General features: G+C 38.3%; 1 protein-coding gene across 1 annotated transcript; it reads left to right on the forward strand.

The window, feature by feature from the left end:
- Positions 1–12,017: 12,017 nt before the first annotated feature.
- On the forward strand, positions 12,018–16,092 carry smim35 (small integral membrane protein 35). Its single transcript, XM_031905445.1, has 4 exons — positions 12,018–12,052; positions 13,785–13,895; positions 14,090–14,123; positions 15,853–16,092. Exons 2-4 carry the CDS (start codon positions 13,787–13,789, stop codon positions 15,968–15,970), a joined length of 261 nt encoding a protein of 86 aa, XP_031761305.1. The 5' UTR covers positions 12,018–12,052; positions 13,785–13,786; the 3' UTR covers positions 15,971–16,092.
- The last annotated feature ends 1,138 nt before the right edge of the window (positions 16,093–17,230 follow it).

Here is a 17,230-nt window from a genome sequence, read left to right on the forward strand (position 1 = left end):
TATTTCTAGTTAAGACCATGTCACACTATGCATTTCCTCCACTGGTGTATCTATGCTGGAGTAGAAAACAGCATTCCTCTTCTATCTGCAATGTGCACCAACAGGCATGGCGTTGGAAAGGCAACAGCATGCATTTTCATACTGCATGCATTTCTCATAGCTAGAAGCTATAGTCCAGCAACATTTGGGTTGTATTTTTAATACTGAGCAATATTGCACAATAAAACTTTTGCAAAATAGTCCTCCAGTCAGATTCCTACTTGATCTGTGTAAATCTGGCTCCATGTTCTTTGTTCATGCAACTAGAGTTGTAAACATTAAACGCAGTTTTTCTAGCACAATTATGTCTTTTATCCTCGTGTTTTATTAAGCTGTAATTTAATAAAGCAAAAATGACATAATAATCTCTGTACGTAAGATAACAGCAAGATGACTGACATAGTGCTGGCAATCAGCATTTTCACTGGAGAATTTTCAGTAGCATTCTAACTGGTGCATTCATACCTCCTAACTGTCGAAATTTTCAATAGACAGTCCCAATTTTAGCAGCTCAGCCCGCAGTCTTGGATTCTTAATGAAAAGTTCCTCATTTCCCTTTGATCTCCTGCACTGAACCCCAGCAAAAGATAGGAGAAAATCAATTCATACTTACCGAGATTTTCTTTTCCTGGCCATCCTCCCTCGCAGCATAACATTTGGGTTTATCCTCTACCAAATGTTATGCTGCCAGGGGATGGCCAGGAAAGGAGAAAATCAATTCATACTTACCGAGATTTTCTTTTCCTGGCCATCCTCCCTGGCAGCATAACATTTGGTAGAGGATAAACCCAAATGTTATGCTGCCAGGGGATGGCCAGGAAACAAAGTTTCTAAACTCAATTAGATAAGAAGGCGCTTGTCAGAATACTCAAGGCCTGCACTTAGATACAATTGTAACTAATAAGATTAGCAAGTCTGAGACCTGCATCTTAAAGGGCAATTTCACCTTTATTAGAAAAACTGTAATAAATTAAACAAGACCCCACAACAACCAGACGTGTTTAAACTTTACATTACCTGCCACATTTTTAAAAATGGGTGTGGTATTTAAGGGTGTGATCACCAAATAGGCATGACCAAAAAATCTTCAGCACGCTATGTGCAACCTTTCCTTTTGTCCTTTCCTTTTTGTTTTTCAAATGTTGGGAGGTATGTGAATTGTGCAATTAAGTTTTTACCAACTTTTAGGGTGAAGACACACAGAACAAGTAGCAGCTACTTGTCACGGCTACAAAAAATAGACAATGCTGATCATTTACTGTTAATTGTCTCTCTGTGTTTCAGCAGAGGCAATTCTCAGTACTGTCTATGGCAGGGTATTTTCTGGAGTAAAGTAGCAGCTTCTTGTAGCTCCGTGTGTCTTCACCCTTATCGAGAGCTAGGGGACAACTTTATAGTTGGGTTTAGTGGTATTCAAAATAGGTCCTGGCATTTCAAGTACACAAAGGCCCAAAAAGCCTGTCTATGGCATCTTACAGCAGCCCCTCTGGCATTTGCCAGAATCCACTGAGCCTGTTTGCTGCTGCTCTCAGTGCAAACAGTGCCCTTGTAGGCATTTAGGCCCAATGAGCCCTAAAAGTATAAATATTGGAGGGCAATTTTTTTTCCTGACTGGGCTTTCTTAAATAAGCTAAAGTTTGGCACCTAAAAGCTGTTGAACTTTTTCTGCCTTTTAGTGTTCTTTTTACTAAATTTTCAGCAAACTGTAGAAATCTTGTAACATTAGATCCCACCAATCATAGATAGGCTCCCTTTTTAGCTCAGTGACATCTTGAGAAATGGCAGAGTTGCTATACATGAAACAAAGGCCTGGAAGTATTTTACACTGGTGATCTTCATTGTTAAGTTCAGTCCAGAGGTTTCCTTCAAGAGGTTATACTGAACAATATTACAGGGGTAATTAGCAGTGAAACATTGGAATAAATTGCCTTGTTTGATTATCGCTAGACACAATGCTGACGTCTTTGAATTTAACCTCCTTGAAATCCTGCTAGGCCAAAAAAGTGACATGTGGCTGACTAGGAGCCTATAATAGGCTTCACTGATTTCTGTGTGGAAAACTACAGTATTATGGATTACCGATTGTAGCTAATTGATTATCAGACCTGTGCAATGAATTTTGGAAAAATTTGGTTGACCTTTGTAACAGTGATTCAAGTCATTGGCTGCACTGCAACAATAAACAGGCAGATACTGCTTTTAATAGCAAATACATTTCCAAGGGCAAAATTGTATTCTTGTTAAAACATTAGCAATGCAAATGCAGCAACTCCATGGTAGGTAGGCAAAATGAAAGTTTAAGAAAAAGTAGATATATGTAGTAGCACTTCAAATGAATGCATATACTGTATAAAATGAACTTTAATAAGACATTGTTAATGACTAAATTACCAACAAATAAAAATGTTTTAAAAGTAAAGTAATTAAAATATAATGTACTATTGCCCTGCACTGGTAAAAGTTATATGTTTGCGTCAGAAAGACTACTATAGTTTATATAAACAAGCTGCTGTGTAGCCAAGGGGGCAGCCATTCAAGCTGGAAAAAAGGAGAAAGTCACAGGTTACACCTAGAATCCATAATTTCACAATGAATGTAAAGACTGGATTTCATACGATTTTTTCATAAGCATTTTCGTGATATTTGCGATCTTCAGAAACTGTCTAATCGACAGTGACTGTCGAGTCGAGAAGCTTGCCTCAGGCAGCAGCGCCCACAAGTTACCTGGTAACTTAAAGAGTCAAATTTTCAGCTATTAAACCTAAAATTCAGCTTTTCTAGCAATTGCGCAATTGCACCCCCCCCCCCCAGGCCCCTACCAGTGCAAAAAAGGTAAGCGTCAGAGGCAGCATTGCAGGAGCTGCCTCAGGGTGGCTCAGGGGAAAGCATCACCCCTGGTCTTCATTTCTGACCTCAGTTATAGTTCCAAGAACATCAAAGAAATGTACATCTAACATATCACCTTCAAGCTTAGGCATCTTCACTAAATCTTACCTCAAATGGCTTTCGGGCTGGGCCCCTGCCAGCTACTACTCAGGGCTCCCCTAGGGGGGCCATTTCCACCGTTTGGGAACTACTGGTTTATATCGTGATGAAGGTTTTTTTTAATTGAGTGATATTACAATAAGAAATATATTATTATTACTAACAAAGAAAGACTTAAATGCTCTATAGTTTATAGTTTCCTGTTCTTTCCGACACTGTGATTCTACATTGTGTGGGACATGTCAGTATCACTTTAAGTTTCTGAAAAGTCTGTCCTGTGAAAAAGGGAGAAGTTAATTGCTTATATGTTTTACTGGTTCAGTAATAACTCACTTGAGATTAATTTGCTGGGTAAATGCCAGAAAACAGGAGCACTCTCTTCTTTTTCTTTGGGGGTAGGAACCTCACAACTTCTAAACAGCTAAACTAGAGCAGTAAAGTAGAAAATAACAAACAACTGAATTTAGCTCCTGAGTCCTCAGCTCCATGCAGCTCAGATTGAACAGGATTGCAGTGGACAGCATTTTTATCTTTTATTATGAACCATATATATATATCAAGTGTTTATAAGATTAGGAGCGCTGAAATACACATCTATGGGTAAGCAGTGCAGGACTAAAGTCACCTTACAGTCACTTTTATATTCAAGTATACATAATATAAACATACAAAAATAAATCCTGCCACCAGGTGGAGCAAGCAAGGCTATTAGTGGAAAGAACTTGGAACAGCAAAGCTGTCATGGTTATTTGAAAGCTACAGTAGAACAGTTTGGCGTCATATATTTTTATGGTTGGACTTAGATCTGAACTCCACAACCAGGCAGTTTTTACAGTAAAGAAACCCCTACTTCGCTGCTAAAACCTGATTTTCTCCAGTCAGAATGGAAAATTTCTTGTTAACCGCAGGATCATCGGGGAAAAACAGTTAACAAACATGTATATTGACCTGTTTTATATTTGTGTGCGGTAATTGCAAGTCGTGCTGTATTTACATAGCAAACAAATGATGTTTGTCAAGACTTTCCATGGTTTATAATAATTTCCCTCAGTTAATCAGTTTGTTTTTTTCAGTTCAGCTAAGTAGAACATCACCCCATACTCAAGGTGGGGACCTGCTCATTAAAGGTCAAATGTTTGTAATCCTTCAGTTATTATGTATCTGTATCTGGATGCTGCTATTAGATTTTCTATTTACTGGATCCATGTGACAGTAATTATTTGCATGGTACTGTACTGTACTTCACTGCTTAACTAGAACACGTACCAGTTATGAGAACTCTGAGTTACTTGCTAGTGTTTTACCTGAGCACAAATACTTTTCCTGTTTCTTCAGTGCCCTCATTTTATGCCCCAGAACCTTTGGAGGAACAACATGAAAAAAATCTAAATAAATCAACTAATCACATTTACTAGAATGAAAGTATTCTCTAATATCACCTTACAGAACCTTCTCAGTACCAGTTTAGTGCTCATATTTTGAAACTGACTGTAACTTGTTTGGGTGTTAGCCTGAGCGTATGATAATGTCATTTTCTGACACGTGTGTTGCTTCATATCTGTGGTTACCCAGTGAGAACAAGTCTGGTGAGCAGACTGGTGAGTCACACAGGGCTAGTTGGCACATTTTACATTCTTTCAACCTCCTCTCTGGTTTCTGTTGCCAAAAATAGCTGTACATGGGAGGCAATTCAAAGAGAATAATTCAAATAGAATAATCAGAAAACAAGAATAATCTGAAATATCTACGCACCAATATAAACATAGCCACAATTAAAATCAATGCAAGTTCCTTGCACTTCTAAGAAATGTGAGTTTGTAGATGCTGTCATGACAATATCATCTGCTACTCTCATGCTTTATCACAGAACTTCCTTGTTATGCTGATTAAGGGGAAGTGATAGAAACAATAACCTTACAGGCATTTTATATTTCTTCAGACATAAATTACTATTTCAAAAGAGTTGGTCTTGAGAGTTAAAGGCATCCTGTTTATAAGAAGGCAGGATGTTTACAAATTATTTAGTAAAACTAATAGTTTTACTAGTAATACCGGCATAGGTTATCCTTCATAGGAATCCTTGTTTATCTGCATGTATGTGCTTATTTCAGTGGTGCAGCAAGTACTGGCTATTTAATATTTTTCCCAGGAGGAACCAAACAGACAAATGCTTTCAAGGACAATTTGCATGCTGTTTGGTCTGTGTGTGGGGAAGGAGAGCAAGGGAACCCTGTATGTAATGCCTGGTCACTGGCAGGTTCCTTGCACTTACAGCAATGAGTACAGTGGCATAATGAGTTTCTATGGACGCAAGTGTAGTTATTAAATGTAGTTAGTAAATGAGTCCACATATCACACACTGGCTTGTTGGATTTTATTTATGACAGTGGTAGTTTCATATTAGCAGAGGGGATATGCTATCAGGTGTAGATATAGTTTTATTAACATACTATTGTTCACTGACAGTTTTTTAAATCCAGTTAAATAATTTCTAAACTGAAGTAAGAATGATAGTTAGGAACTGAATTTATCATGGTGAAAATGGAAGACACAAATAATCAAGTCACAAATAATATGGATTCATAACATTCCCAACATGGTCTTGGAATTAATTTTTCTATGAGTATTTTATCTTATGCAGCATTGAACATTCCTTATAATGCCAAACCTCCCAACTTTTGAAAAATGCAAAGAGGGGCAAAAAGAAATGCTGCCCATAGTGTGATGAAATTTTTTTGACCACACCCATTTTTGCGACAACACCCCCTAAATACCACTACCATTTTCCAAAATTTGGCAGGTTATTTACATTTTTCACACAATTCTGGGGGGTTTGAGGTCTTGTTTTATGTGTAATTACAGTTTTGATAAAAAAGGTGAAATTGTCCTTTAAGCCGCAAGTCTCGCTTCCTGCAAGAGAACTTATTATCTTATTAGTTACAATTGTATCTTAGTGCAGGTGTAGCTTGTTAACTTTTGTGGGCTCTCTGCCAAAAGCTACTTATTTAATTAAGTTTGGGAAACATTGTATCTTTTTAAGCGTTCAGTGCAGGAGATCAAGGAAAATGAGGGACTTTTCAGTAAGAATTTGAGACTGCTGGGACTGTCCCGTGAAAATCTGGACAGTTGGGAGGTATGTATGCATTAATAAGACATCCAGTAGAGATTACTATTTGTGATACCAATTTTATACGCATCATAAAACTAATACAGAAACTTTATAGTGATATCCTTAGTCATTTGGAACAGCAAAGCTAAGTGCATAGGTAAGGCTAGTATGTTAGGGTGCTACTGGGACCTGGCAGTGACTAAGCTTGATTCAAGTATGTCAAATGACAGGGAAATTCATTGGATGAATGCAGGCATAGCCATAACAGAGCAGGAACATAACTGGTGTCAGGGTTTTAAATTCTGTTGCAGTGAATCATGAACCCATTGTCTTTTATAAACCATAGTTCACGAGGTTATTGTTTATTCATTTTGGTATGACTCTTTTCTGTGTGTTTTTTTAAATTAGTATATGAGACAGGGTGTGTCCTGCACAGAGGATGACCTGGTTCATTGGTTTTCCAGTATTAATGACAAATACAGAGATTATAGGTTGCTTCATCCATAGGTTCATCTAATATGGGTCAGTTGCCACGCACACTAACAAATATGCACATTAATCGGCAGTATGAAAACCTAAAACAGCTAAACTGGCAAATAAAAATGAGTGTTGGCTCAACTGGAGTTTATACATATTGATCAGAATTGTTAAATAGTTGGCCAAAAGTTTGGACCTCGAACTGTCATAAGAGATTATGATTCAATTTTGGCATTGTTAAAACCGTGCTCCATGTGATAAACTGTGGCTTGTGTGGAATAGAATAACTTTAAAAACCTGCATTTTCCACAGTGTTTTATATTCTCTTATTAAAAACATATTTTGTCTTTTCACCTAGACCTGTGAGTGCTGAGTCCTCTGTTCTCTGTATCTCTTATTAAATGAAATACATTTCAACTTAAAGCAGCAATAGCTATGTGATTAAATACATTTGGCTGTTGTGTTTTGTTTTCTACTATGCACCATAATATCTAACTCTTTCTACAAGGGAATCATCATTAACTGAATCTGTGATTGTCAAACATTTTCCATTCAAGCTGCATAGGTGTATGTATTGGGAACCAATGAGTCAAAGTGTTTGAATGTTCTTGATGGGCAACATACAAGTTTCTCCTTTAATGCCCTGGCATCTACCTTAACCCCTAGAACTGCTATATATCTCATAACCTCCTTGAATTGTCTCACTTAGGGGTCACATACACCCCAGCACAATGCATCTTAATTCCCACTAGCTTTTAGGTAAGCCTTTTATTCTTTGAATGTAGAAACTGAAACTGTTTCTCCTAAATAAGAATTTCCATGTATGCAGGCCACTGGAAGCAAAATCTAAGTGGGTGGTGAGCAACATGTTGCTCACAAGCCAATGGTAAGGGATCACTGATTAAACGAAATTTTAAGGCAGCCTGAGACCTTGCTTGGAAGAGATATTTCACATCTATAAAGTAATACCTTTTTTGCAGTTATACAATACTATGGAAGTAAGAATAAAGTTCAGGTCACAACAAAAGATTAGTAGCTGCTTTTTTAGTTGGCTAATATGAGTTTTGAAGGTCATGTAAGGAGTTAACCATTCCTACTGTGGGAAACTCCCTGGAAAATACATGATTTACTTGTAAGCAGCTTAGGCATGAATGAAGTCCTGATGTTTCAGTCTTTAGTATTTCACACTGTTGCAGGAAACCACCCATTGAACATTTATTGTGACAATGCTTTGCGGTCATGAATTAATACTACTGTACTACAGAATTTCTCAACATTGGTGACCACATCTTAATATCTTTATGTGTGTCTCTCTCTCAGCATTCCTCTAATAATGTATAGGCAACAATCCATGATCCTGTGCTTTCAGAATAATGCAAATCCTTTAATGCACCCATTATCTCACATATTAAATTCTTAACTCCCAGTTTTGAGTTTTGTTCCTGTTTCTACTGCTTCGGTGCTTTACTTACATGGGAACGATTTTAGCAATGCAGACGATTTCTTTTAATCTGTACAATGCTAAAACCTCCAATGGTAAGGGGGCAGGGTCTGGGGTGTTAGGACTTATTACCTCAGTACATAATATATTTAGGGCTAAAGATTCACTGCCTTTCACTGTATTTAATGTATCTGGGGTGTCAATATCCTCTGTGTAAGTCGCTCAGCCAGTCCGACGCCTTCCCTTACCTTAGGTCACACTGGCCGGCAGACACACTCCTATAATAATCAGTGCTTCCGTGCATGAAGCTTTAGGTGCCATCTTGGTATACATTTTTGTGTATTTCCTTTTCCTCACTTCCTTTATTGTTTTGGTGCCAAAACTGCCTATTTAAACCTTTTCTTTCATTCCATCTTTGCCCAAGCTGGCTTCTGGTTGTGTCAGTTCCTGTTTAAGCCTGTTTTGATTGGTATCCTGGTTTTTGACTTTGGCCTGTTTCCTGACTATGTTTCTTGCTGCTCAACTTGACCTTTGCCCATTTCCTGACCACGCTTCTGCCTGATCCTTGTCTGTAACTCGAATTTGATTATATGTACTCTGCAGTCTGTAGGGCCCCAGCTAGGACTGCAGCAGAAAGTTCCGGGCCCCAAAAGGGCGTCAGTGAAGACCGGAATTAGCAGTGTGTCTCTGCTTACAGAAGGAGTCAGATTTTCACCAGCGTTATAATTCATTGGTTCCTGCCTAACTAGTACGTTTCACTCTGCCTCTCACTGTATAATGTTGACATCCCTTTTATGAAGAATTAAGTGGGTGCCAATTATCATTGATAATGAACTCTTCTGTAAAAACAAACTGGCCCAGGGCATAGCTCCTCTATTGCACTGAAAAATATGGAGCCTTAAGCCATCATGGTAATTGTTACAGAAAGTCAGGCCCTGTATTAAACAAAACAATCTTTGTAAGCACTGTCAGACTTCAATCAGGAATAGTGCTAAGAGTAAGGAGACTCCAGCTTCAACTAACAGACAAGCAGCAAGCAAACATGGGCTCATTGGTTGCCTTATTTCTTAGGGTGGATGGGAGAGATACAGTAAAACAAAATACAAGACAGTGGTTTCTTCTAACCACTTCAAATGTTCCTTTTTGTTCAATAGTATGCAGTTTCATGCTACTAGGGTCCAGAAGATGTTCTGTGTTACACATACTGTATATTATTAATTGGATAATTAGTCTGCAGTCCCCACTGGACCCTCTATACCCCTGTGCTCGCCAGTAGCCGCTAGCACTGCTTATACCCAGGCATAGTCTCTCTTTTTTGTCAGGTATTATCCGTATTATTGTGTTATTCGTGCGCGGAGTGCTGGATGGGATATATGGGAGTGACCGGATGGGATATATGCAGTACAAATGATGCTATTTTGGTAGGGGAACTACCCAACTTAAAAACATGGTAGGAAAATTTAGAGTTGACATGCCCTTTCATAGAACTTGCCTTCTTAGTATTTAGGCTGCTATTCCTTACTTTTAAGAAACAGTACATTTAACCTTTTAGTGAATATATTTGATTATTTATCTGACATTGCCAGATTACAGTTTTTTTTACAATTTGCAGTGTAATTGTTTCATTTGTGTTTACTGCCATCTATTGGACTTTTGCTTGTACTTGTATCATTCTGGAATAATGTGCTTGAGTCAGGTGACAGGTCTATGTACCTTCTCTTAGGGAAGTAATGTAAAAAGTTACTATAAGTGTGGACCAGGTTTAGTAACCCATAGCATTCAGTCAGATATTTACTTTTAAACAAGGGAGTAATAAATTTTATCGGGAGATTGGTTGCTATAGGTTTTTAGGTCTGGTGCAAACTTTGCATCATTTCTTACACATTTCGTACCCAATGTATGATTGCAGAGTTTATTGTGTGCATAGAATATTTCTTTTCTACATTGAAGCCTAAATGTGTGAGGCTCCTTCTGTAGAGAGTAGCTGGTCAGTACCAGGGGGTGCCCATAAATAATATTGTTCTATATCCATTAGAATGTCAGTAGTTATGCAGCACTCTGGTGTTCTGAAACAGAGGTGACAGCGCTGAGAAAGGATAATATAATGCAGAAAGTATACCTAACCTATTTAAAAGCCAAGTGTATACTCCTAACTGGGCTTACCTTGGCATACTCCTAACTGGGTTTCCTTGGCATATTGGACCCATTGAAGCTTTCTTTTGCATCTGCTAAATCTGGCTTTTAACATTCCCCTTAACATTAACAACTTATTAAAATGTTATTTTAGTGCCAACTAAAGTTTTACTAACCTTTATTCAATATAGAGGTCAAAATGTGCAGAGTACTACAGTGAAACAAGGAGCTTGCCTAGCATTTTAGAATATAATTTGTCTTAATATTCAGCCATTGAATATGTTGTAAGTGCATTGTGGTAAGATGTTTTATTGCATTCTAACCATGTACAGTATATTTATATATAATATTAATCTTGCTGCTGTTTCTGTGGTTTCCTACATCTGTGTGGGTTCTACTTGCAGACACTGCCTATTCTGAGCTTAGTAATAAAAAAAGTAGCACTTCCTTCCTGGCCTGCTAACTGCTGCCTTTATTATGTTCTTTTTGGGCATCATTTTAAAAAGGGCAATAGTGTTCTCTGCCTACCAAATATGATACACCATACTGTGCATAGTTACGGACTCGCTTTTCAGTAACTTTTTGGTAAGACACAATACTGAGACTTTTGTGGAATTGGTCAACCTGAACAACCAGGACAAACATATCCTGAGACAGGGTTAAAATCAGATAAAATTACAGATGGCAGCTATGTCATAAAAGAGTTTTATGCCCATGGTAAATCTTTGTGTTACTCCAGAGCTATTTAGTGCACAGCCACCACATACATACACCAGAATGATGGTGCAAAGTATAGAGAGCCTCCTGGAAAGCTGGGAATGTTTTTGTCCTTTACAAATAGTTGATTTATCATACCGTATAGATTAACTAATTTGTGTCTAATTTGAATCTAATTCTATAATTGAAATATCATATTTATTTTTGAATACTTTTGTTCAAGCACAAAAGTAACAATAACATCAACAAAATTTTCAGACACCAAGAGATTTTAAAAGGAGAAGGAAAGACAATAGTACAAGCTAGAATGCTATATTTATTTTGTAGAAAGCTTTACCATACCTGAGTAAACAGCCCTAGAAGCACCCTCCCTGTTTGTTTAAGATAGCAGCTGCCATTTTAGCTTGGTCTCAGTAGCTTACATGCTGCAGATCTGGCTGCTGGTAGCTCAGATTGGAGCACAGTTGGGAAGGGGAGAGAGAGATGATGGGAAGGGGAGGAGTAGAAGGGAGTGGGAGAGAGGAGCAAACTGAGCAGACTCATTCTGTGCCCTGAACAATTTTTCTGAGAGAAGGAACACAGAAGGACATGTATACACGAAAGAAGAAAATACATCCTGTATTTCTTTTGCCCAGTAGATGGCAGTGTGTTCTAGGGTCTTTTCTGGGACCTCACCTTGATGGGAGGGGGTTACATGATTAAAGATTAGCTAAGAAAAGTTAGTGTTGAGTTTGATGTGATAGTCACTCTAGGAAAAAAAAGTAGGGGAAAAGTAGCAGAGCAGCCCTTTGCTCCACAAAGAAGGTTAGATGGGTTAGGATCCCTTCAGGGAGTGGGTGAGATCCGGGGCAAGTAGTGTGCCAGGGAGAAAGACATCGCTATAGGATCTTCTGTACTGGGCATATCAAACTTAAATTAAAGTGAGTTACCTCCAAGGAAAAAAGTTCTTTAAGGGGGAGTGTGCCTGAAGTTGCTTCGTGTGTGAGTTTCTGCCAAATAATTTATATTATGTACGTGGGATTTAATAAAGAATTGTTTGCAAGAGATATTGGTGGCCCTGGTCATTTACCACAGCATTCTGTTGGCAAATATTCAACATGTGTTTTCCCCAACAGCCTGGCCGATACCCACCAGAGTGAGCAGAACGAAAGGTAAGATTTGTGGTACAGAGGTTAGAAATTGTAGGGACCTGTGCTCCAGTGTGCCAGATTATAGTGCTCTGTGTACCAGTGCAAAATGGTGAGCTGATGCACTCACCAGATGTAAAATACAGCAAGGCAAAGTAAATCTGCAGATTCTTGATGGTAGTGATAAAGCGGGATCCTCAAATTATGGTAAAATGAGAGAAAACAAACATAGTGTAATACTATTTATTAAAAATAAAACCTGCCCATATACAGGCTACGCACAGGATTGTAGTACAAATCAGCAGAGACTGCTGTAATGTAATGTAATGATTGCTTTGCTTCTGAAGTAAAGTCTATAGCCAACATTATATAAATTTCATTCAATTACATTATATATTTTTCTTATGGGAACTTTATCATTGCATAGGTGAAAAAAAATCCAACCAAATGTTGTGAATATTGTTGTGATGTGTCTGTAAGTGTGTAATTAACATGGGAGAGCCCCTTGTTGTTGAAAATAACCCTTCTGTCATGCCAACCACAAGTGAAAACAACAGACTAACTCACTCTGCAGTTGACTGTGATGTGAGCCCTCCATTTGTTATCAACAAGCAGAAATGCAACAACGACCCAGTTTTTTTAAATGCCAAGGTCTTTATTGGGATGGATAACCTTAAGAATTGTCTATAAAAGTGTTTATTCATTCAGGTTATGATAGTATCCAGTAGGGCTAAATCTAAAGAAACTCGGCTAAACAACTAGATACTGTAAAGCTAAAGAATTAATAACCTTAAGAAGTTCACATTAATCAGCAAGACATTTATGTTAATTGTACCAGTCAGTTGTTTTTTATTTGTTACATTCAGACCTACATTACAGTGTAGCCCATGGAACCCAATACAAGATGGTGGCTGTACACATGGGGCAGACTTCCTTAGTTTCATATTAATTCTTGAGTAACATTAATGTATATTTTTTCCCCATTTATTTAAACAGAATTTATCACTTATACATTTCTGTATTGACATTTCATTTGGTTGAATATATGTCCCCAGCATGATGCCTGTAGTGGGAGTGCTAACTGGTCTGTGGTAATTTTATTCATCTGCTGGTTAATGCCATTTCTCACCTGTAAATGACGCAGCTATTGATAAGTGGGTGGGTGTATGAGGAGGAGGGGACACATATTAACACATTTTACTTTAAATTATAAACAACAAAATTCCAGAGGGATTCGCCCAGTCAGTAAAACATTTCATTCTGATCACTGTAGCTTGTTGGCTTCTTTGTGAACACTGGACAAATTTGCATGTGGGCAATAACCCATGGCAACCGATCAAATGTTTATTTCTCCTGCAGCTTGCTGAAAAAAGCTATAGTTTGCCTACCAGGTGCAAAGTTGCCCAGTGTTGATATGTTAGCCTCACTTTGGATTACAGTTTTATGGACAAACAGGTAGCCGTCTAGAGTGGATTTTTTTCAGGGTTCAGCTGCCACTCTTCTAGAAGCAGCTGAGAATTGCAAAGGGTAACCAGAATATCTGGAAAATCATTGAAACTTTTAGAAAACTCTGCAAGAAGGGCAGTATTGATTTTGAATTTAAATCAATGCAACCCAGCAACTTGTATTAATTAAAAGTGATTTTTTTTCCATGGTCCACCCTTCAAATGTACAGCAATTACTCCCAACTCAGCTTAAAAGAAGGCAAGCAAACCTATTACAAAATACCTAAAACCTCTTGCCCTTTCTTTTACAGTCATGGCAGATGCACTTGGTATTGTTTTGGGCAGTAGCCTAACTGTCATGCTTGGGGCCACAGCTCTCTATATCCTGATACGATGGTACCAAAGTGGGCGCTGCTGGCAAGGTAAGATTCTCAGAAATGCAGGAGATGAAGGAGTAAAGGGAGGGGGTGGCAGAAGGTGTCATTCTATTAAACTAAAATCTGAATATTTAATTTGTACAAACAAGTGACCACTTTGCCCTACCCTAAATTTGTCCCTGCCTAAAACCTGTTTTAGTTGAGACATTAATACATATTTTGTTTCATATTATTTTCAGAGTCAAGCTTTGTATTTAATCTATACAATATCAGGTGAGTGAAAATCTAAAACTAGGTTGTGCACATCTTTATTTCCATAGCAACACAAATAAAAGAATTATAACACATTCAAGAAACAAGACATACAAGAAACAAGACATTCTGACAACAATGGCAGATGTGCATGCAAATATACCCTGTTTATAACTGTATTTCCTTGTAACAGACCATCTAAAGGATTAGGACCAGATAGGGCCCAAGGTATGGGGGTGATTCTGGGTAGTGATCTGGGGCCCATTCTTCCCCTGCTGAGACACACACACAGAGTTTTTGTGTGTTGTAGCAATTTTACTTGCGTCAGCAGAGGCACCACATTCATTACTAGGGACTTCATATGAGAATGTTAATCAAAGGGAAATAGGGAGATTTCAAATATTTTATGAAAGATATCTTTCATTGAAATTGGGGTAAGGAGATGATTTTGTGACTATTCTAAAGACTATTCTAAAGGGCCAAATGTCAGTACAGCTGCACACTAGAGTGTATGGAAGAGGATCTGCTTCTATACACCCAGTGTGCCTCACCCTTAGAAGCAGGTGGCAGGGCTTATCAGGCAAAGTTATAAAAAAAAATAGGATACTCCATTGACCTGGTTAATTATTATCTCTAAAAAAGCAGTAAAAATATATTGCGCTAATTACTAGTAGACAGACAAGGTCACTAGTGATGAGCGAATCTGTCCATTTTGCTTGGCCATAAAATTTGCGAAACGGCAAGAAAATTCATGAAACGGCTTAAAATTTACAAACCGCATTTGTTGCACGATTTTTTTTGTTGGCCGCGTCTTTTTCGTCGCCCACGTATATTTTTTGTCACCCGTGCTTTTTGACGCGTCCGCACCCTTTTTTTGACGCTACTGCGCCCAATTTGACGCGCAACAAAAAAAATTTCTGTGCAACGAATTTCTACACTGCAAATTTTCACCGAAGGTTTCGCAAAACAATTCGCCAATGGCGAAATGCGGAAATTTGCTGCAAATCCATGCCTGCCGAAAAATTGCCCTCATCATTAAAGGTCACCAAACACCATAGATGTTTAGGGTACTAATGTCAGAACAATGTAACTACAACCTTGCTTTTGCCACATTGTTCTCTAAATATATTATATACAATATATATATATATATATATATATTTATTGTATAATACATAAATGATCTATAATATACATCTTTTTTGCATTATGCAATTACTTTTTCAGTGTAACTTGGAAATGTGGAATTTTCTGTGGAATGTCCTTTCATGTGGATCCATTCCCATTGATCCAGTGGGTAAAAATGGAATTTTGCAGAGGCAAATCTGAGTTTTCAAAACTCAAAAGGTTTTTTTTTTATTTAAAAAAAATGTTCCCAATTAAACAAGAGAAAATGCCTGGACTTGCATGTACACAAAGATTCCATTACACTTTATATATGGGCTTGTATACTTTGACCAAAAATGTTGAAGGTAAGACAAAAAAAAAGAAAATAGTTTACAATGTACTTAACAGAAGAAATTAAAGACGTCACTTCCTCTACGTTGGGTAAATATCAAAGCCCCGGTATTGACTGATAGCCAAAGGTATATCTATTCAGCCTAAATGTGGGTCAGGGGAGGGCGTGGGACAGCAGTCTCCATTGTATGAGCAAGCTTTTCCTTACTGTCGCACCAGTTTCATCCTTTTTGTCATTTATCAGCATTTGTATTTCCTACTTTACTTACCTCCTCTCCTAATTTTTTTTCAGACAGCTGAAGTCAATGGATCTGGAGATATCCCCACCCTTCACTGTCAGCGGATCAATGAATGCTCCAGGCCCCCTGTCTATATACCATTATTCCCAGTTCCAAGACAGTGAAGTCTGATGGGTTTGGATATTATCACTATGCCAGTTACTTTCCACTAACTCATCATTGATTAACCCCAGCCATTCTTGATTTAAGCAGCCTGTAAAAATGTCCTGCTATCTTAGTAAAGGATAATGTGATATGTTTGTTGTATTGTTTGTGTCTGTACAGCCTATAAGGTATGCCACCCATAAAATAGCACCGCTCTAGGCCCGGGTCATTGTGGCCTTGCCACAAATTTGGGCCACATCTTAGGGCTCTGGCACACGGGGAGATTAGTCACCCGCGACAAATCTCCCTGTTCGCGGGCGACTAATCTCCCTGAGTTGCCATCAGTTGCCATTCCACCGGCGACAATGTAAGTCGCCGGTGGGATGGCACATGCGGCGGTGCGAATTCGGCAAATCACCGAAAATGCCTTGCGAGGCAACTTCGGCAATTAGCCGAAATCGCCTGCGCAGCGTGTGCCATCCCACCTGCGACTTACATTGTCTCCAGTGGGATGGCAATTCGGGGAGATTTGTCGCGGGCAACTAATCTCCCCGTGTGCCAGAGCCCTAAGGCATGCCACCCCTAAAATAGCACCGCTCTAGGCCCGGGTCATTGTGGCCTTGCCACAAGTTTGGGCCACATCTTACTCTTTCAGTTCAGTAACTGGTGATTTGTACTGATTAGTTAGTACTGAATAGTTTTTTGCAGTGAACGGTACACAAGGTACATCTTTCCTAGGCTTGGGCTATCTAAATCTCTCACTTGTCTGTCTGGAATTTATCAAAATACTGCACTATATTACAAGTCATAATTATTAAGTCAATAACACCAAACAAAGAAAGTGCAGAAATATCCCCCCCTCCAAAAAAAACATTTTTCCAGGTACTGGGTATACTATAAAAGGTATTTCAATTAAAAGAAAACATTTTATTTGAGTGCATGTCATTTCATATACAGTCATACAGGAGATAATAAGTTGAGTGTTTGCTGTGAAATCCAGTTCACAAATAAAAAATATCCTTTTTGTTTCTGAAGTCTCATTACACCGATATACCATGAAAATCACATGAAATTTACCTGAAAATGAAACCCCAGACCCACATTGACCCAATATACTGTACAGCTGCCAGAAAATTCTGCCAAAAGGTGGAATTTCCATGAATACTGTCACAAACTGAGAGATGTATTGGAAAACTGCACAACACAAAATGCTTCCAAGTGACATGGAAACTGTCAGCTTACACAATTGCGTATCACAGGAAATACACAAACCACAACATGTATTAA

This window comes from Xenopus tropicalis, chromosome 7 (assembly GCF_000004195.4).
Source record: "Xenopus tropicalis strain Nigerian chromosome 7, UCB_Xtro_10.0, whole genome shotgun sequence".
NCBI lineage: Eukaryota > Metazoa > Chordata > Amphibia > Anura > Pipidae > Xenopus > Xenopus tropicalis.

Excerpts from the sequence above, each read along its gene's own strand:
- smim35 (XM_031905445.1), top strand. The coding sequence starts at position 13,787 with ATGGCAGATGCACTTGGTATTGTTTTGGGCAGTAGCCTAACTGTCATG. Across the intron at positions 13,896-14,089 it reads AAGTGGGCGCTGCTGGCAAG|AGTCAAGCTTTGTATTTAAT; the intron begins GTAAGATTCTCA and ends TATTATTTTCAG. Across the intron at positions 14,124-15,852 it reads TTTAATCTATACAATATCAG|ACAGCTGAAGTCAATGGATC; the intron begins GTGAGTGAAAAT and ends ATTTTTTTTCAG.